The following is a 21,623-nucleotide window of genomic DNA, read 5'->3' on the forward strand; positions in this document are numbered from 1 at the left end:
GAGTCTAATTCTATTGGCTTTCAAAAGCCAATAGGAATTGTCCAGGCTGTCTCTGCCCTACTGAGCCCGCCAAAAGCCCCATTCTGCAAACGGTGCTGCACCAGTTGAGTAGTCCTCGACTTACGACCGGTTGAGTAGTCCTTGACTTACGACCGGTTGGGAGTCGCAGCATTAAAAAGGTTGAGAACCACTGCTTTAAAGAGATTCAGAAGAGCTGGCTGCTTTAAGGAGTTGACTCATTAAAATAGCAATGTCTGGTTTGGGGTTCACATGGAAACCTGACAGAAAGTGATGTGACTTATGTTAAAAAGTTACGATGCTTGTCCTCCCAAGCTTTGGAAAGTTCTTGCACACTCCTAGTCATCAGGTATAAACTCCAAAGGGCGAGTGGAGGCTGTTCCAACACAAATACTATGGCATCTGAGGCAGGAAAGGAAGTATTAGAAAGTCATCTAAAAAAGACCATGTGACCGTTTTGTCTCTTTGCTTTTTTATGTTTGAAATGGTATAGGGTTTCCTGCCTGAGCACGATTGGACTAGATGACCTCCAAGGTCCCTTCCAACTTTATTATTATTATTATTATTATTATTAGTTCTATGTTATTGCACTAGTACTACAAGTACAAGATTATGTAATAGTTGTTTTTCACATTATTGTATGATAGGGGCAGTTATTTAGCTGTGTCCTCACTCTTTGTCCTCAAAGAGCAGTAGGGGGTGATAGGCGCTGTGATCGTGCAGCAATATCAGCTCCTTTATTTTAGGGAGTAATAGAGACACAGGTATAATGGGCATTGTAATAGTATCTGGGAAAGACCTTGGGAGACAGGGCAAAGAGACATAACACAGGGAATATTCAGATGTGGACTGGGCAAGAGAGCTGAAAAGAAACCTTCCCTAGTTTCTTCAGCTGTAAAGGAGATGGGCGAGAGATTTAATTTCAGACTTGCAAGATTGGTGTCAGCCTTTTAAGATAGGAGAGATGATGCAATGAGCTTATTTTACTTTATTGCAAAGCTACGTTAACAGAATTTTGCAACTCTGAAATTACATTTCTCCCCTATCTTCTTTACAGCCCAAGAAATGGGCTCTCTTCTGAGCTTCCTGCCCTGCAATATTCCTAGGTGGACTCTCTGACTATTCCCTTAGTTGTATCTCTTTGCCTCGTCCCCCAAAATCATTCCCACATATCCTTACAAGAACCTGTTTTCTAGTCTAATTCATATTAAACAAAAAGAAAAAAGAAAGCGTAGAAGAGGGGGGAAAGGGGCATTATGCTGACCAATTTTGGTTGCAGAGTTTGGGGTAGGAGGAAGACAACAATAAGACTAGTGGACCGTATCTAGCCAGTAGGCTGCCTATGCCCAGCTGTAAGACAGGTTGCAGGTAATGTAGCCTCGTAATATATGGTCTATGATATGAGAGCATGTATCACTGAAGAATGTTAGCAGATCTCTGCTGAATCAAAGACCTGTCAAGTATAGTTTTTGTCTTCTCATAGGGATCTAGGACAATCGGCAGCAACCACATTGCTGTATCCACTTCTCCATGACGCCCCACCCCCCCACAGCTGATCGACTGTGGGCTGTGGCCGGGGCTCCTCTCCTTACCCCTTTTCCCAAGCGCTTCATCGAGGGACACTTGTCCCCAGGTGATTCACTCCATGGGACAGTTAAATGTGCCTTCCGCGTTTAATAATAATCTCAAAGCAACTTCTCTGTGTGAAGTCAAGGTTGCATGCACTTGTATACAATCCATTAGTAGAAAGGAACTTGGTGGGTGCGGGTGACTGTGTTTGCCTTCACCTGCAGTTGGGGCAGAACAAAATAAAAAATTAAAGTAGCAGGTAGTTACCGTCCCTCATATTCCAAGAGACATTTAGCAAAAAAGATTTCTTATTTTGTAACACATGCTGAATTACTTTACACATATTAGAATTGAATCCTGTGGCACTTAGTAGATATTATTTAGTATGCGTAGAACTGAAACCACAATGCATTGTTTTTTGTTTTTGTTTTTTGTAGTATTTATATATAAGATGCAGTTCTGGAAGAATTTCCAGTGCGTAAGAAGTAGGAGGAGTTTTTTGTTTTATAGGGGTACGAAGGTGAATGAATACCGAGCTGCATCTTCGGTTGCACAGCACCCATCTCTTTTCTCTTGTCCTTCAACAGCTCCAGTGCGTGTCACCCAAATCTGCTCAGGCAGGTGGGCAGGCATGCAGGAGGGCTGCAGAGGAGAATTGAAATCATTTGCCAACAGTCTCTGTTCCTCAGGCAGATGGATGGTTGGACATCCCTGGGCCAAATCCACCTGATTGCATTACTCAGGTGGTAACCCGATGCCTGCCTTTCTGTGCCTAGCACAGGGGTAGGCAACCTTGGCTCTTTTATGACTCGGGGACTTCAACTCCCAGAATTCCTGAGCCAGCCATGCTAGCTCAGGAATTCTGGGAGTTGACGTCCCCGAGTCATAAAAGAGCCAAGGTTGCCTACCCCTGACCTAGCATGACAGGCTACAAATGGGATAATTGAAGAGGAAGGAATCTAATACAGGCAGTCCTCGACTTACAACCATTTGTATAGTGACCGTTTTGAAGTTTGTGTGTGTGTGTGTATATATATATATATATATATATATATATATATATATATATATATATATATATATATATTCTGAGGTTTTCACGGGTGTTTGTATGTAGGTCTTTGGTTATTCGGGCTTTCTCCCGCGTCAAATTGGAAGTGTCTTGGCGACGTTTCGACGAAGTCTCATTCGTCATCTTCAGGCTGGTGTTTTCGGCTTCGTGCTTCTAGGAGCAATGTGTGATCGTAGCTGTTTCTTCCTTTTAACTGCCAGTGGGGGTGTGAACTGATTGGATGAGAGCTTGGCTGTGTTCTGATTGGATGGAGGTGTATTCTGATTGGTTAGGAGCTTGGCTGTGCTCTGATTGGATGGGGGGTTGACTGTGCTCTGATTGGTTGGGGGAGTGTTCTGTTTGGGTGGGGGCTTTGTTGTGCTCAGGTTAATCTGAGTTGCAGGGGGATGTGAGATGGTGAGCATTGCTATTGTTTGGCAAAAAAGATCATAAAATGGGGCGCAGTTCACTTAAGAACTGCCTTGCTTAGCAATAGAAATTCTGGCCTCAGGTGTGGTGGTAGGTCAAGGACTATCTGTATTTAAACCATCCGTCAGAAGCAGCATCATGTCCATATGTAAGCAGGTCATAGGATATGGAGAAACTGGTAAATACTGTACCTCCTCTTCTTCCAAGATCCAAGGCTGGAGAGCCAGAACGGAGCTGATGATAGTGTATGCTCAGAGTTAAGTTAGGGTAGCAGCCTGTCTCAAAGGCAAGACTTGTGCTTTTTATTAACTAAAGTAGGAGACCTGCAGATCAGGTTGCATTCACCTTTGATACAGCTTGCCTTGTTTAAGGGAAGAGAAGCTTAAATGTTTTGGTTTTTTTTTTAATTGGTACTTTCAGGCCAGGAAGGGCCATAAGCATAGAGTACATTTTCCAGTTGCTGAATGATTGGGGGGAGGGGGCGCAGAAGCAGCAGGGAGTGCAGGGCAGGGGGCGCAGTGGCAGGAACAGCCCACCACAACAGTCCCAAGTTCTCACGTGACCCCTTGGGAAAATTAACGGCCCACCTCTGCATTACAGGAAGATGAAATTGAGTCCCCAATTTTGTCCGTTGCACCTGAAGTCCATTTCAAATGGAGGCCTGTTAAAGCAATATTTTGCAACCCCCACTACTGGACTGTGAGCATTTAGAACCAGGCTGTGGAAGCAGTGCAGGCAGAGGGTGAGTGCATGCACACACGTTCCATTTGTGTAGGTGGCAGGCCTGTGTGCAGGCCACTTGCACAAATGGAGCTGCGCACGCACTCTTCCTGGTCTCTCACGTGGAGCCATTCCCTCCACCACCACCCACCGGTCCACAAAGCCAGAAAGGTTGGGGAACTCTGGTGTAAGAGATTGAAAATTCATTTTCTAATGTTTGCTAGATAATATTTTAAAGCAGGGTAAGGACACCTGGGCCTGAGTGTTGCTAAAGTTTAGCTCCCAGTATCCCTCATTTGGCTAAGGTGTCTAGGGCTGAGTTTATAACACCTCACCTAATAAAATATCCAGGAAATACTGATCTTTTCTATGTACCATTACAGTTATCAGATCCGTATGAAGTAGTTTCTCTGAATGTGGCCAAATTTTGTTATGGTGCATGCAAAATTAGGCAGACCCTTAACTTGCCCAGTGATAATCTACCACCAATGGTAATGTATTATTTTGTCTGCCATTTATTTTTATTTATTGCTATGGTTGTCGTTTTAAATGCTTTTATGTGTATTGCTAGTGTGTGACCATAATAAAAATTGATTGTCTAAGGCTCCTGGGAGGACACCTGCAATAGCTGGAGGGCTCCCAAAGGCTAATCTTCCACAATCCTGAACTAGCCTTGCTCCATTAACTCTAACTGATTATTCGTAGAAGATGATTGACTTTCTCAGACAAATACTTACATTGTGATGCATTGATCAGGCTTTTATGGAAGCTGCTTAGAATCCTTCATTGGTTTGACAGTTATATTGTAATGGCTGTGAGTTTTATAATACATTTTTCAAATGTTGCTGTTAGTCATTGTTTCTAAACCTGAAGCCACTTACTGTGCTTTTGGATCTCAAGAATCTTTTTAGACTATGAATGCCTGAAAACCTTATTTGTACTGAATTGAATCACAGGTAGTCCTCAACTTACAACAGTTCATTTAGTGACTGTTCAAAGTTACAAACAAACTGAAAAAAAGGGATTTTTCACATGACTGTTGCAGTCATGTGATCAGAATTTGGATGCTTGGCAGTTGGTTCATATTTATGTCGGTTGTACTGTCCTGGGGTCACCCTAACCTTTTGCAACTTTTTGACAAGCAAAGTCAATGGGGAAGCCAGATTCAATTAATGACCCTGTTACAAATTTAACTGCAATTATTCACTTAACAACTGTAGCTAGAAAAGTTGTAAAATGGGGCACAACTCATTTAACAAACATACATTTTGGGCTTAGCTGTAGTTGTAAATCGAGGATTACCTGCATATTGTATTGCTAGAATTTAAAATTAAGTCTTAATATTTTTGTTTCGGTTTCTCGTGGAAATATTTTATAAAATGTGAAAAATCTGTTGAGAACCTGTAATGAGAAATCAAGTCTTTATGTAACTTGTGTAAGCTCATTATGCTATAACTTCAGTCAATAATATTTTATGGAAATAAATTGTCATTCCATGTACATTTAAGAAGTACATTTTTTATTTGAACTGATCATTAAATAACATTGACAGAAATGATGTTGGCCAGTGATTTATCCTATGTGGCAGTTTTCATTTATCCAAGATGTTCTACAACAAAACAAAACATACCAGGAAATGTATTACAGATTTTGTTTAACAGATTAAACAGATCTAAACCCAAGTGTTACAATTACAGAATAAAGTTCTCTCTTGCTTTCGAGGATATAGGAGCCCCAATGTGGAACTTCTTAACAAGAATTGTTTACAAAACTTTTGCAACTTTTTAAAGTATGGCAAAGAGGTATTTGTGTTTGCGCTCTTGCATCATCTAAAGCAGCTTTTGGAGATCCAGTCTCAAATTCTGCAGAATTTTACTTTTCACAGCTCATCCATACATCCATTTTACCATACATTCCTTCCATCCGGGATAATGGGAGAAAATCATGTTGGCAAAAATCATATTGTCCCCACATCTTGCTCTTAATGTGTCTCTGGAATGGGGCCATGCTCTGCTGCTACCTATACAACAACTTCACATGACCCTGTAAGACAAAGGTCCCCAACCTTTTGGGTATCAGGGACCGGTTCCGTGGAGAAAGGTTTTTCCACGGACTGGAGGAGGTGTCGTTTCATATACTGCCTGCATCCTGCAGATGGGGCTTTGCTTGTTTGTGTGGACTGGTTGCTGGCATGCCGTGGCCCAGTACAGGTTCACGGACCAGGGGTTGGGGACCTATGCTGTAAGAACAGTAATTGGCAGCTTTCCCTGGCTGAATGTCATCAACCAGGGTAAAGCCACCACCCATTGCCATGCGGAATATGTACCAGGATGGTGATTTAAGATCCCAGTATATTGCATACATGATCTTGGAGCCAGAGTTCAAGGAACAGGATTCAGTAGTGTTCAGCTGTGGGGTGCCCTCTCGTACATACACATCATTTCTCTCAAATCCTTATGGACTAGTCAATCAACCACTAAATCACCTCCATATCAGATGAGAGGTTCTCTTCTGTTTTCCCAGAGAAAACTATGTATTTCCAGGCTGTAACTCCCTGAACCCACTTCAGCCTGCCTCAGCAATGGGCTGCCTACAATACAGAGGTTCTGTTTTGAAGACATGTCCCAGGCAAAGAGTATGTGAGATTTCTTTGCATCATATTAAACAAGTGAATGAAATCTTACTGTCTGTTTCATAGCAGTATAACGGATGCTAGAATGGAGAGACATGAATGAAAAGATCCAATTCGTACCAAAAGTGTTGTACATTACAGTTGTGACCTGCTTTTGACCTCATAGTCAAACTAACATTCCATTTTTCTGACCAGTTTTCCCTTACTCAATGTCCTCCAGGTATGTTGGGCTATAATTCATAATTCCTAGCTAGTTTAGGGAAGGCTGCTTTAGACTGCCACATTAACAAACCTGTCTTTCCACATGGACAGTGCTGGTTCCAAAGGTAGCATTTCCGTAGCTGGTGATATAATACTGTGCAGGAACCTCAGTTCTGCTTGGTTTGTTTGGAACTGTGAAAAAAATAAAATGCTTAGTAATATTATGCCTTTGCAATAAAGTTATGGCATGCTATGGCAGACACATGTGCTAGGCTGCCTCCCTATCATCCAAGTGTATGGTTATCTAAATAGAAGTATCAAGTCACTTCTATGCACAAGGGTTGAGAGGCAGAAACTCCCCTTCCATTATCCAGTTCAGACAACCCCACCTTGGCAAGATCACTAGCTCAGTTTCTCAAGAGTTTTACTTTAGTGTGAAGTGCAATCCCCAATATTGGAATAATCCAAGGTTATTCTGCTTTAACCCTCCAAAACTCAAGGGCTATGGTCATTATAACTGAAGTGCAATAAAATACTACAAATAATATAAACAAAGCCAGCACCGTAGAATTTTGTATCTAAAAGCTTTTTGACAATAATGTACTAAGCCTATATTTTTCTGGACATTTACCCTAAGGCCCACTCACAATTTTATCAGGCAGCATTCTATCTTATTGAAATAACATTAACGTTAGTATTAAAATAATTAAGACAGAGTCATTGACATTAATGGCAAATATTCCAACCTCACCTTTGGGTAACAGGAGCTCTGTTTCAAACCGATGGGCACAAATTCCACAAGTTTTAATGTCTTCTTTGAACCTGGAATGAAGTTGGACGAGAAAAAGGACCAAGCATCACTAAACAGATTGGCCCCTAGTGTGATAGGTTGTTACTAAGGTGTCAGACTAAGGACAAGATCAGAGGTTCAAATCGCTATACAAGCATGGGATTTACTGATTGATTTAGGCCAGTTACATCTATTTCACACCAACTTGTCACTACATAGTTTTCTCTGGGAAAACAGAACCTCTCATCTGATATGGAGGTGACAGTGATTGATTGACCACTAATGGGGAGAGACCTTGATATACCTCATTTTGAACTTTCAAAGAAAAAGGCATAAATAATTCTTAAAATGTGGGTGGGTTTGTTTGGGATTTGGTTTGGTTTGGTTACCAAAAGTGATTTTTGCTAATGCAGTCAACAGCAAAGTTTGAAAAGCTATAAAAGTACGAAGGCATATTACAATTCTACTGCTGTGATTTGGAAAAAAGATGCAGATGAAAATGGAAAGAAACTGCCCTTTGACTAATGGGCCACTATTCTTCCCTACAGCCGCTACTCCTAGGTAAGTAGAAATTGCTCAGAAATAGGGCAGGTTAGTCTTAATTGTACACACCAATTTTGTGATATGGTGATGGACAGAACAGGAAAGATTTAAGTCTGAATCCCCAGTGCAGCCTGAGGCTCCTATGGGATAGGCACAGATTTCAGGCTGACTTATCAAGAAGGTCGCTTCAGAGACCTTAAAATAGTAATATAACAACATCTCCAAATAAGTAATTCGAAGAATATAAAAGCAATCCCTTAGCTTGACTATAAACTCCTCTAGCTTAGGTTTCACAAGGTCAAAGAAAAGAAAGATGAAGCTTTACTGTATTTATGAGCTAAAGAAAAGAACTGGCAGTCATCCTGCAGCACAGCCTTTTCTCATCTAGAGCCATCCACATTTCCTTAATCTCCAGTCTAGTCTGGGCTGTGCTGGCAGGGGACCATGGGGGAGGAGACCTAAAACATTTAGAAGGCAGCAGATTCAGGGAGGCTGATGAACCAAATGAGGGAGGACTATAAACGTGGTAGAAGTGAAACCCTTAGTAACACTATCAGAAGGAATGCTTAAATGAAAATAAGCGCTTTATTTGAAATATTTTGAAGGTTCTGTTTTCTTTTTAAAGTCAGTTTAGAAGATACAGAGCTATCCCTCAGTTAAACTTAGGAAACACGGATTCACCGCAAAGTATCTCAGCAGAGGATCTGCTTTGGAAAGAGAAATGTTATCGTGTATATTTTCTGGATAAAGGTAATTTTCTGGACAGAGGAAAAGAAGTAATTTAAACCGCAAACCGTGAAAAAAACTTTTACAGTCTTGGTTTTGCCGGTGCACAGCATGAATACGCACACAGTCATCTTGTCCTCCAGATCTGGCCAGACAAATTCAGCAGGACATCCAACTGTCCGGCAAGGAGTCTTTATGCAAAGATGGAGCCCAGGCCATTCCTCCAGGAGTTTTTGGTTGATGGAGATGATTGTTATAATAAAGTCCCAGGTTAATTGGAATCCTGTAAAAGGCAACAGGGAGAGGGGTCTTAAGAAACATCCAGAGCAGTCAGTCTTCTCCAACTCCGTGAATCCCAGATGAGTCTAATTTCAACTCCAAATTAATTACCATCTAGTCCAGCCAAAGGCTGTGAGTTTGGGAAGAGCTGAAATGTGATGCTGTTATAGAGCCCCAAGTTGCAAAAAACTGTTCTGAACTTTAAAGGATGCATTAAAGCAGATGCAACTTTGCTGATTAAACAACATGCGCACAAAGGTGCTTTTCAAAAGGCAACTGGACTTTCTTGGTTTTTTTTCTTGAAAACTTTTCTGAAGAACTGTAGAAGCGTCTTGAATGAGAAGTGAAATGTTTTCAAGGGAAAAAAACTAAGTAAGTCCAGTTGCCTTTTAAAAATTTTGGGATAACCATGACCTGGATGATTGAGAATATCCATAGACGCTGTGCACACAACATTTTTCTTGGTCACACAGGAATTTGATTCATCCTTGTTAAGAAGAATGACTAAAAGAAAACAATAAATCTATTCTCTAAAGTTGGTTCTTCAGTTCCACCGTTTGATTTAGGACAGAGTTGAAGCCCGTTTCTAATCTACCACTATTTATCAGTGGGTCCTTCTCCCATACTCAGCATCAGTGGGATTTGCCTGTATGAAATACAGACTTTTTTCAGCTGGCATCCAGAGATGGGGCTGACCATTTGTGGTCATATGACAGGCCATTCCAAGAGTCAAACCTGTCAAACAACTTCCTTCAGCTGACACCCAAGGAGCTCATTTGTTAAGAATTACACAGATTCTGGCTTTAGATATACTGTTTTGTTCTATATCATTTACATTACATTTGAAGGTATAACACTAGAAAGCAGTAAATGCCTATGTACATACCGGCCCTCTCCCCTGGCTTTCTACACCTGAATTCAATGTAGCTGTAACCTTTTTGGTTATTTGCTTTGATCAGTAAAGGTGTGCCGCTACATATGAGCAGGCAGATGGCTTTAGCAACCCAGTGAGTTGAAAAGAAGGAACAAGCTTTCACCATGAATCTGGGAAGAGAGGGGAAAAAACAGTCAGTGCTTTCAGATCCTATTTTAAGATGTTCTCTCTTTCCCCAACATTACTGGCACTGCTAAATTGGACCCAAGCAATTACAATAATAATCAGTTCAAGAGAAGACTAAACAGCCCATATTCTAGAGAGTCCCTAATGCTTAAAATCAGTGGGATGCAGCTATTAATGGCGGCACAGGGCTTGAGAGATCAAATTCAAGCTCACAACTCAGCATGGAAGCTCCTTGAAGAATTCTGGTCCAGTCATTAACCCTTAGTGTTGAGAAGAAAACCAGAGGTAGAAATGCTCTGTAGATAGCTTTAAGTTCTGGGAAGGAAGGATGGTTACTGTTTGATGAAGGCTATTGTATCTTTCAGAAACAGGTTGCAATCAACTCTTAGACTTGAGGCTTCTTGCCTGCAATTGGGGCGCAGAATTAAGTAGCCTGGTTGCAACTGCATGTTCTGCTTTTGTATTTGCAAAATCATCACAAATTTACTTTCCTGCAGATTTGAGTGGCTCTCTATTTGACAGTCTCCAGGAAAACACTCCAACAGAGAATTAGGACAAATTAAAGGCCACAGAGTATAAGTCAAACTACCGGCACCCAGCAAAACCCTCACAGTTTTGTAAGACACAGGTGGCATATTGTCAGAAATTGTCCAGTAAATAGTGGCGGCCTCATCCTTATATTTGACCCCTGCTTGTACAAATCAACTGTCCCCAGTTCAAAAGGGCCCTCAGTTATAGATATTGGAGACTTAGCAAATACTATTCAATACCTTTGGAAGAAGCCCTCTGGGATCTCAGGAGAAAAGTACAAGCGAATGTGCAAGTCCTCCTTGTGATCTTCTCCCCACATTGCTGAAACCTCCTGGCTTTGATTGAGATAGTTAGGAAATAAGTAGTGTGTGTCCTTCTCCAGGCTTTGCAGAGTTTCCCACGGCTCCCCAGGTACAAATGCTCTGGCTCTAGGATTAAGTCCTTCTACATTTTTGATCTCCAGGCAGATCTCAAAGTGCTCGAGCAGGCTGAAGAGCTTCCCCTTCTGGAATCTGCTTCCCACCATTTCCTCAAAGATGTCCACCATATTGTCTAAAGAAAGCTGCTGCTTAAGCAAAGCTCTCATAGCTTTCTGGCATAAGATGGCTTTGGATTTAAACATCAATGCCCAATTGGTCCGGTCTCGGATGGTGGCATGTTCTCCTATCAAGATGTCCACAGAAATGCTCTCCAGCTGTTGCCTTAGGCCATACCTCACAAGAGTCTAGAAAAAACAGAAGCATATTTGCCCAAATAGACACACAATTTTGCTAGCTGAGTTGACTGAAGATAAATCAAGACTTACAAATAAACCTTTTGGCATCTTGCAGTAGATTGTTTTCTGATTCCTAAGTATTTAATCATACCAACAATAAAACCATTCTACTTCTGTCCTATCTTCTTCTTAAACAAGTTTATAAACTGAGATCAGACCAGTTTTGTATCTGACTCTTGGGATTTGAACAGGACATGAACCTATCCCACAAGTCTGAAGCATGCCCTAAAATAGTCCGCTGCTTTTTATTACTTGTCGGAAGTGGAAAATAAAGGAAATGTGATGTCCAACAAATTTAAACTGAAACATACAAAGAAACTTTTAAAAGTTCTTCTTGATAAGTGGTATGGGTATGTAGCTAAATTAATACATATGTTCAGCTATTTCATCTTGCAACATAATCTGGAATCGTATTTTGAATTCCTGAATTGAACTGGATGGCTGCACCATTTAGCTGGTGTTTCTGGACAGAATATCCAATTCTATTGATTACTACAAGCCATTGGTTTTCTGCGGTAAGATACAGTCAGAATGCCAAGTGACCATCCATACTTCAAAATTATGAACTCCCCCCCCCAAGCACTGATCTTGAGTAGATAAAGATACTGGATAGGACTGTAATGTGATTTAATACATTGCACTCATATAATTTGACTACCATCTGCCTCTCCTGCTTCACATTATATTTTCTTCTGTTAAGACGGGGGGGGGGGTGTCTCTCAACTCTTGGATAGTTTGTCAAAAGGCCAGAGGAGGAGAGTAGAGAGTAGAAACAAATAGGATGCCCCCCCCCCGCCCAAATGGAAGCATTTTTCTATGTAAAAGTCACCTTATGGGCAGTTTGGTTTTTCTCGCTCTATTTTGCTTTTCAAAAAAATTACAGGAAAATAGAATAAAAATAGAATAAAAGCATTTCCCAATATACCATTGGGTTAATTCAAAGACAATACAGAAGAAAACTGAGAGTCTGTTCATGAATGACCCCACCCCTTTCCCCAAATCCAGCACTTTTCCTTCATATTAATAATCTTTGCTAAATGGGACTTGGGAGAAAACATAAGGGGAAGTTTTGGCAGCTACTGTTAAGTCTGTGGAAGATTGTTTATGCTATTATTTTAATGGCTTAAATTTGTTGTTTGGTTTTGTTTTGACTTTGTAGTACCCCGCAAAGTGTCTGTTACGATTGGGAGGAGGTTATACATATGTTAGAACGATTTTTAAAAAATTATGGTCTGTGGAAATTTGGCTTCTAGCTAACTTCAGAGAAGCAATGACCCCATGGTGCTGGAGGAGGCTTCTAGGGTGGAATAAAGGTGATACTCACTTTGAAGAGAGTGATCAGAATAGTTGGATGTAAGAACACTGTGTTCTTCAGCTGCTTGATCTTTTCATACCACACAATTAATCCAATGCGATGAAGGTATCTCAAAATATCCTGCAGAAGTTCTCTATCCAAATGATACTGGCAGGAGAGCTTGCTGTGTAAAAGACTGAAATTCACCATCCCTAAAGTATCAGAAGAGGACTTGTTGAGGGCTGATTCGAGAAAGGCAGTCTCAGGCAGTCAACCAACAGTATATTCTATGGTGCAAACAGTATATTCTATGGTGCAAACTAAATTATTGTAAGTCCTCAACTTACAACAATTTAGCCCAAAATTTCTGTTTCTGAGACAGTTAAGTGAATTATGTTCCATTTTATGAGGGTTTTTTGCCACAGTTATTAAGTAAATCACTGCAGTTGTTAAGTTAGTAACACTTGTTAAGTGAATCTGGCTTCCCCATTGACTTTGGTTGTCAGGAGGTGACAAGGGGATCACATGACCTTGGGACACTGCAACCATCATAAATATCATCCGGTTGCCAAGCATCTGAATTCTGATCATATGAACATAGGGCTACAATAGTTGTAAGTGTGACACACACATACACACACACAAGAATCTTCCTGTGAGAACTTCATTCAAAGCAATCTTTCTCTTTCTAGTCTTCCAAATCTTTGAACCCAGTCAATTAACTTTTTATCCAACAGGCTTATAATTAATTTAACAAATCAATTAAAATATTGATTTGATATGGATCTTTATGTTTTTAAATGAATGTTTGCCCTAAATAATCGAGAAACCTAGCACCCAAATAAACTTAGGTTGCACAAGAGGAGGCATCCAGTTGCCTCAGTAGCTCTAGGTACCCAATTGAATTCAGAGTTTTAATTTAGGCCCACCCAGTTTAGGAACTATGCCCCAAATAATTCTTCTGAGCTAGTTGTGGCCATACGGCTGTGGTGAAATACACTTTGCACACGTTCCAAAAGGCATGGCTCTCACTTAACAACAACACAGTAAAGAAACGAAAGAGAACGTCTATAAGATAATATTTACTTGCCATGTTCAGTCATCTCTTCGTTATTTTGCATCATATCCACAATTGCTGCTTCTACTTGTTTATAGACAGGGGGGAGCACTTGGATGACATTGGGGAAGAGTTCTTCATTCTTGACATGCTCCAAGATTGCTTCTTCAAGTTTTTTAATGTCTAGGTAATCCATGCAGTTGACAGGAACAAGATCTAGAATCTAGAACAGAAAATGCGTAGAAACAAAGAGAACTCCAAACAAGCAAAGCGGGAAAGTGGGGAACTACTGACGTACTGCTTGGTGTTCTGTTTTTGTGGAAGCTCAGTGGAGAACAGAGTGGAATAGGAGAGGCCACACATTTATGTGTAGCATGACAAAACTGCAATCCCTCTGTCCTAAAACTAGGAATCATCTGATTGGCTAGAGCAGGAGTGTCAAACTCGCAACGTCACGTGACGTGTCGCGACATATCGTGACTTTTTCCCCATTGTCGGAGCTGGGGTGGGCGCGGTTTCGGCATGACGCATCCGGCCTGCAGGCCAGCAATTTGACACCCCTGGGCTAGAGATTCATGACAGAAAAAACGGAAGCATGTCATCATTACTTAGATTGCTTCCCAAGATGTTTGGACAGTTGCATGCCAGCAGTTTCTGGGTCAAGATCGTTGTATATGAAATATATATGACAATATTCCTTACTGTAAGGGTGCAATTTTCCATTTCTTTCAGTCTAGTCCACTGGTCCTCATAGAACTCAGATTCTTCATTGTCTTCCAGATTAGTAATAAGGTGAGCTAGGTTGACCTGTCTCTCCTCCAGCATGGCCTGTATCTTGCACATGATATCCTTTTTCTTTTCTTCAACCTCCTCCTTGGAACAAGCATCCACATGAGTTCCCACAGGAAGGATGACAGAATTTGGCACTCTCATAAAGAGGTTGCTTATCCAAAATCCAACAAGATCCTTGAAGGAGTCATTAGTAAGCTGATACCTACAAAAAGAAAAGTGATGAATCGCTGAGCCAGTTGATCAACTAGCTTATTTAAATACAAGTATTTTCAATAGTCCCAATTATCATACTGGCAAATGGAGTTTTTTTTTCTTCCTCAACTTCCTCATTAAAGTTATATACTAATACTTGTAAAATAAGGCAGAGCTCCTTTAGTAAAAATACAAACCAAGGAGACACGAGCTCAGGCAGGCATCTGCCAGGCTTTGCCCATCAGTGACACTACAAGCAGTTCATTTCTCCTGAAATCAAAAAGGGTGGGCAGGCATATCAAACATATGATCTCAGCATACTGTAACATGAAGTGTAACATTATTTAATATATCCATCGTTGGAGGTAAAAGACAAGCCAATAAAAATGAACCATTTAAAAAAGATGTGCAGAAAAGTATGAAGTCTCTGTCACCAAATATGAGAAATAAATTCTTTGTGTGCTCAGTTGTATTTCAACTTTAGAAGGAAACAATAGAGAATTAGTCTTTTGATTGTTACATTTGGCTTGCTGAGAATTCAACTTAGATATCCATTGTTGAAAATCCAAAACTCTGGGCAGGACTGATTAAAAGGATACTTCCTGACATTTTGTGGTAAAGTTCCTTCTGGATCAGAAACTCTTACAATGATTAATTTTAGTAGAAAAATTGTGTATTTTCTTCAGAAACTGTGTAGTGCAATCCTATGCTGTTTTAATGGAAGTGACTTCAGACGGGCTGGCATGATATTTAGCCTTAGATGCCACACTTATCAAATAGCACTGAAGTGGGAGAAAAAGGATGATTGTTGTCTCTATAATGGCGCCATCAAAGTTTAAGCATTTAAATCTGACGCTTTAGAATTAGATTGTTTGTTTAGATATACAGTATCTATTCCACTTAAATTAAAGGGAACTGTCACTGAAAAACACTTCACGCTTCTTGGCATTACGGCAAGCCTGCTTGATGGCATCAGGAATATAAATATGATTGCAGTTCAGCCTTGATTATATTGCATCCTATCTTTGTGTTTTTCAAAAGTAGTGGTTATTTTTTGTTGTGTGCCCTAAAACCTACACCAGCTGTTCAGAATTACAGTTTATAATTGGGTGACATATAAATCTCATTCATAAATAAGTAAATACATGTTCACAATGGAAGCCAGAGAACACTTACTGGTGAAGGTTAATGGCCAAGATGACAAGGGCCTGTGAAGTAATGAACATATGGTGGGTCACATAGTATTCCAGCTGGCCAGCAAAATCCCAAAAGAGAAAGGTGAAGCCTTGGATATGGAACTCACTTATCTCAATCCCAACTGTCCGCTCTTCCTCTGATAGTTGAATAACTTGTCCCTGCTTTAAGCTTTTGCACAATGTAGACTTTCCTGCTAAGGATGTCCCCAAAAACATTGTCTTGACACGCTTGTCCTCCTCAGCTTGGCCATTCTGTAGCTGATTGAAGTAAGTGATGATCTGTTTGATACCCCCTGCACATACTTCATCTGGGGGTTCCCTCAGTGAGTTCCCATTTACTTTGAACATCTTCAGGGGCAGTTCTGTGAACATTTCTCTGGGAAGGTAGCGTAACAAGTTATTTTGCACATAGAATTCTTGCAAGTTTTTCAACTCCAAGATTACATGAGGGATGGCTTGGAATAAGTTTGTGGACAAGTTGAGATACTGGAGAAAGTCCCTACAAGAACTTAGATCCTTAGGAAGACTGTCTAAACAGTTGTTGTTAAGTCGGAGATGTTTCAATTTAGGGAGAGAAGAGAAGATCCCCTCTGGGATAGTTCGGATTTGGTTTTGATTGAGCTCAAGCTTCTCCAGGTGGATCAAGTTCCGGATTTCCACTGGGAAATCTGTTATAGCATTTTTAGACAAAATCAATTTTTTCAGGTTGTAAAGACTAGAAATCCCATTGATATGTTTCAGCTTGTTCCGGTCCAAATTCAGGTTCTCCATACTACTATTTTGTAGCACTTCAGGTGGAAGAATTCGGAGTCTTAATCTGGAAAGGGTCACTTTATCGACTTCGTGCCCTGGGGAATAAAGAATATAAGATGGTGTGATTAAGGGGAAAAAAAAGATTGAGGAGTCCTTGGCGCTCTCTGAACTTGGTTGTTTTCCTGCAGACATTTCATTACCCAAACTAGGTAACATCATCAGTGCCAGTGCTAGCAAAAAGACTGAAACATGCTCATTATTAGGGAAGCTCATTTGGTGGCAGTGGAGGAGGGGGAAAGTGGTTAAACTTTCAAAAATACTTGATTAGGCCAAATTTTACATACAGTAGAGCAGGCAGAGAAAGGGATGGGGAAAAGAGAAAGAGCAGGAAGGAGAGAAAGTGGACAATACAATATTGGAAAAATGTATTATATATAGCTTCAAACAGAATGGGGGGTGGGGAAGCTGCAAATGAGCTGAGGTGGCACAGCAGTTAGAGTACAGTACTGCAGGCCACTTTAGCTGACTGTGTTCAGCAGGTCAGCGGTTCAAATCTCACCGGCTCAAGGTTGACTCAGCCTTCCATCCTTCCGGGGTAGGTAAAATGAGGACCCAGATTGTTGGGGGCAATGTAAATATATATATATATATATATATATATATATATATATATATATATATACATACATACATTGCTTACTGGTGTACACCGCTTAGAGAGTGCTTGCACTTAAAGCAGTATATAAGTCTCATAAACAAACAAACAAACAAACAAACAAACAAACAAATAAATAGAGATAATTTCAGATGACTCAGGAGTGTCCCAAAAATTGGAGGGGTAATAACAGTTATAAAAATGGCTGATACTACCCATTTTTAAAATAGAGCATCTAACTTCATCTCAAACCATTTTCTCAACAAAACACAAACATCCCTTCTAATTTTTTAAAAAAATCAGAAATAACAAACTAGATTATTTCTCTCTAACAATATTGAAAATAATTTATTCTGTACTACAGACACGGAAGTAATATCCCAGTTCTGACAGTGCAATCCAAAATAGTATATTAGGGGGTAACTTCATTGCAGATAGTTGGGCATCTTACAATTGCATAAAATGTGAGTCAAAGGACTGACTTTGCTGTGATTCATACAATCTTGTACCAAAATTTAGCAACCTGATTTTAAGAATGCAGGTTGATGAGAAGTAAATTAGAATTATGAGTGGGTCCAATTGTTGGACAGCTGATTAGAGTTATTGCTTAGCATGTGATGCAAACCATGACTTAGGGCTTAGCATCTTATATGAATCCAATTGAAAAATAAATCACTTTTTTAAAAAGTTGCATAAAAGTTGCTACAGCCCATCTGTAAAAAAAGGAATGGGTAACCCTTGGCCCACGTTTGCCCTAGTGCAAGAATCCAGGTAGTATAAGGCTGCAGATACCTAGACCATCTCTCACCTAATCTTCTCAACTATACATAGCAATTAATAGGAATTAAAGACATACTTACTAGGTCTGTGCTCAGACATATTTTGGGTTTTGCTCTCTATTGGCAAGCAGCAGCTGTATCCTGCTGTCTATTTTCATTTCCTGAAATCTTTTCATTTTGAAAAGGCTTGAGCTCCACCTTCCCCCCCCCCCGATATTTCTAAATACTGTATAGCCTCTCCCTTCTCTTTGTGCAACCCAAGGGAAATGAAAGAGGAAGAATTGGATTCCCCATTGAGAGCAGACTGATAAAATGCTCCCACCACTTCCAGAAAAATGATGTGCACACAAGCTTTAAAAAAAAGCATTATTTCATATGCTCAGTTGTAATACTGTTCCTTCTTAAAGCGTTGGTGTTTAATCCAGAAGATGAATTAAACTAGGGGTCTTCAAACTTGGCCCTTTTATGACTTGTGGACTTCAACTCCCAGAATTCCTCAGCCAGGCATGCTGGCTGAGGAATTCTGAGAGTTGAAGTCCACGTCATAAAAGGGCCAAGTTTGAAGACCCCTGAGCTAAACCATAGGTCTGTGGTGGCGAACCTATGGCACGCGTGCCACAGGTGTCACGCAGAGCCCTCTGTATGGGCATGCACGCCGTCGCCCCAGACCTAGGCCTTCAGTTGGGTTTTATAAAAGCTTTTCGCTTTAGGCCTTGGCCGCCGTGTGCCAAAAAAAAAAAAAAAAGGTTCAATCAATCAATCAATTTCTCTGGGGGAAACAAGATCTCGCAAAATTGGAATTGATTGATTGAACTTTTTAGTCCCACCCAGTCTGCCGTTACCACCGAAGCCATGCCCACCCAATGCCCATGCCCACCCGGCACCCGACGATACATAAGTAGGTTTTGGGTTGCAGTTTGGGCACTCAGTCTCTAAAAGGTTAGCCATCAGTGCCATAGATGATACCAGAATATGTCTTTGCCTAGAGCACCAAAATGTCTGTTTCTGCAATGTGAGTTTCTGGATAATCATCACTGACTCCAAGGAAATAGTCACCAGAATTAAATGACTGGTCCTTCCTGCCACCCAAGCAATGTTCATGTTTACATTTAATAGAAAACATACTGAATCATTGCACTGTTCCGATCCATCTGTTGTCACCAGTGGCCCCTGTCATTTTGTCTTTCATCTTCTTATGTTCTTCGTAGCATTCAGCTCTTTTTCTTTGGCATTCTCCAACCTCCAACATGACTATAGAAATTCTGATGAGCTGTTCCCATCCTGTTCCTTTCTACACACCCAGTGTGCTTATTTATTCAACCTATATGCTGAATATATGTTAAGGAAAGCTAGCTTGGAAGATTAAAATGGTTTTAAAATTTAAAGAAGAAACATTAATAATCTCCACTATGCCGATAACACTACTCTGATAGCCAAAAATGCAAAGGATCTGAAAGCCCTAGTACTAAAATTCAAAGTCACAGAGAAAAAATAGGACTGCAATATAAGGGAGACCAAACTCATGACAACAGGTAGAACAATCAGCCTTAGAACTGACAATGAAGCTATCAAAATGACGAGTAGCTTCACACGGTCAACAATAAAGGACAAATAATTATGAAATACCCTGCAAACTAGCACTTGGTAGAACAAACCTGAAGGCCTTAGAAAAGATATTCAAATGTCATGATGTATCTAATTCTACAAAGATCAAAACTGTACAATTCTGTGACACCCTATGGAGGTGAAAGTTGGACTTTAAATAAACAGGATAAAGTATTGTCATTTTTTAATTTGGGTGTTGGAGAAGACCCCTGTGAATACCATGGGCAGCCAAAGAAAATAAACCAATGGATCATTAAACCAATCAAGCCAACATTCTCACAAAAATGACGAGACCCAAATTATCCTACTTTGGTCAAATTATGAGGACCAAACTCTCTGGAAAAGGCTCTAATGCTTGAAAAAAATGGAAGGAAAGAGGAAGCGAAGTAGATGGATTCAATTACAACAGCGATGACTTGGGAGACATGAAATAACAGGTTAGAAACAGATCATGGAGAAAGTCTGTGTGGTTCTAGAAGTCAAAAATGATGTAAAAGCACTTCATCAATCTATCAGTCTGGAAATATATTTCTAGATTATAAACTAATAGACTTCCAGGCACAATTGAAAGTACTGATTATCAGCTTTGAAAGTAATTCCTCCACTGAACATTAACTTATATCCCTATGACTTACTCAATTCTTAAAGGCAGCAGAATGCTTGCGAGGATGCTGTTCCTTCTACAAGTTCCGTTGAAGGGCACACACAAAACCAATGTAATCGGTATGTTGTTCCCAAATTGTGGTAGGTGCAACATTAAGCATTTCTTACTCTTAGTTTTTAGAATCTTTTCACTCATTTTATTCTGAATGTTTTTAGAAATCGTTTTGCTGATTTTAATGATGTATTTGTTGCATATCCCTGTGACTTAAAATCAAAAGAGGGAAAAAGCAATACATATTAATTAAACACTACATTAATTAAGAAAAGTTACGTTACTTGGGGTGACTTTTACTGAGGAAAATTCTAAGCTTTACAAAAATAATTACAGTAAAATATGGAAGGAGATAAAATTTTATTTAAATAGATGGCAAAAGTTAGATTTGTCATTAATGGAAAGAAACTCAGTAATTGAAGTGAATGTACTACCTGGAATGTTATTTGTTTTGGACTACAATGATATTGATTAAAGATTCCACCTTCAGACAGTGGCAGAAAGATATATCTAAATTTATTTGACAAAATAAAAAATTAAGAATTATATGTAAGTTGCTACAAGATTCTAAAGACAGAGGAGGTCTGGATTGGCTGGATCTTAGATATTATGATGCTTGTTGTCTGGTATGGTTAAAAGATTGGATAACTTTAAAGAATTCAAGGCTGTTAGACCTCAAAGGTTTGGCTTTGATATTTGGGTAGCATCTGTGGTATGACAAAGTAAAATTTAACCCTGGTTTTAAGATTCATCCTCTTAGGCAATCGATTGCATGTGCATAGTGGAAGTATAAAAGATTAGCTGATAAAGTAGCACTTTGGCCATCACCTCATGAAGCACAACATAGAACACAGATGATTTCGGAATATAAATGGATGACACATCAAGACTTATTGATGTATGAAAAAGACGGATTTAAGATAAATACAAGAGAAAGACTAGTAAGGGAAGGATTTGCTTGTGATTGGTTTAATTACTGTAGAATTTTTGAAAGATTTAAACTTGATAAAAAAGTTTTGTTTTCACAGGAACCAAATCTGAATTGGATGTTAATTTATGTTCTGGAGATGACCACCTGATTTCTAAAGTCTATAAAATGCTGCTTAAGATAAATCTAAAATAGTGGCTCCCAACCTTTTCTATACCCTGCACCCCTAGAATGCTCCTGATATATTCTTGCACCCTTTACAAAAGTTCGAAACAATGGCAATGAATTATGCATATACATATAATTTTGAAAACCCAAATTTTTGCACCCCTGGTTAGGAACCCCTGATCTAGAAGATGAATATGTGTATGGTAAAATAGGCAAAAAAATTTG

At 39.8% G+C, this 21,623-nt stretch overlaps 1 protein-coding gene across 2 annotated transcripts; it reads right to left on the reverse strand.

Annotated features, from left to right (window-relative positions):
- Window positions 1-4,327: 4,327 nt before the first annotated feature.
- Window positions 4,328-18,175, reverse strand: LOC120298352 (malignant fibrous histiocytoma-amplified sequence 1 homolog). 2 transcript variants are annotated; one of them, XM_039322030.1, is made up of 11 exons: window positions 18,124-18,175; window positions 15,836-16,703; window positions 14,378-14,669; window positions 13,709-13,898; window positions 12,649-12,830; window positions 10,789-11,273; window positions 9,845-10,002; window positions 8,803-8,962; window positions 7,372-7,442; window positions 6,712-6,812; window positions 4,328-5,396 (listed from the first exon to the last, which is right to left on the reverse strand). In XM_039322030.1, exons 1-11 carry the CDS (start codon window positions 18,140-18,142, stop codon window positions 5,379-5,381), a joined length of 2,544 nt encoding a protein of 847 aa, XP_039177964.1. In that variant the 5' UTR covers window positions 18,143-18,175; the 3' UTR covers window positions 4,328-5,378. The 2 variants fall into 2 exon arrangements, with proteins under 2 accessions (XP_039177964.1, XP_039177963.1); XM_039322029.1 differs by lacking the exon at window positions 18,124-18,175 and having other exon boundaries at window positions 15,836-17,161.
- Between the last annotated feature and the right edge of the window lie 3,448 nt (window positions 18,176-21,623).

The sequence above is a fragment of the Crotalus tigris genome, unplaced genomic scaffold (genome assembly GCF_016545835.1).
Source record: "Crotalus tigris isolate CLP2741 ecotype Arizona unplaced genomic scaffold, ASM1654583v1 scf7180000023830.6690815, whole genome shotgun sequence".
Lineage (NCBI taxonomy): Eukaryota > Metazoa > Chordata > Lepidosauria > Squamata > Viperidae > Crotalus > Crotalus tigris.

Coding starts and splice junctions, on each gene's coding strand:
- LOC120298352 (XM_039322029.1), bottom strand. CDS start 16,881: ATGAGCTTCCCTAATAATGAGCATGTTTCAGTCTTTTTGCTAGCACTG. Junction 13,899..14,377: donor TGGAAAATTGCACCCTTACA/GTAAGGAATATT, acceptor TTTCTGTTCTAG/ATTCTAGATCTTGTTCCTGT. Junction 12,831..13,708: donor CGAAGAGATGACTGAACATG/GCAAGTAAATAT, acceptor CTGATACTTTAG/GGATGGTGAATTTCAGTCTT.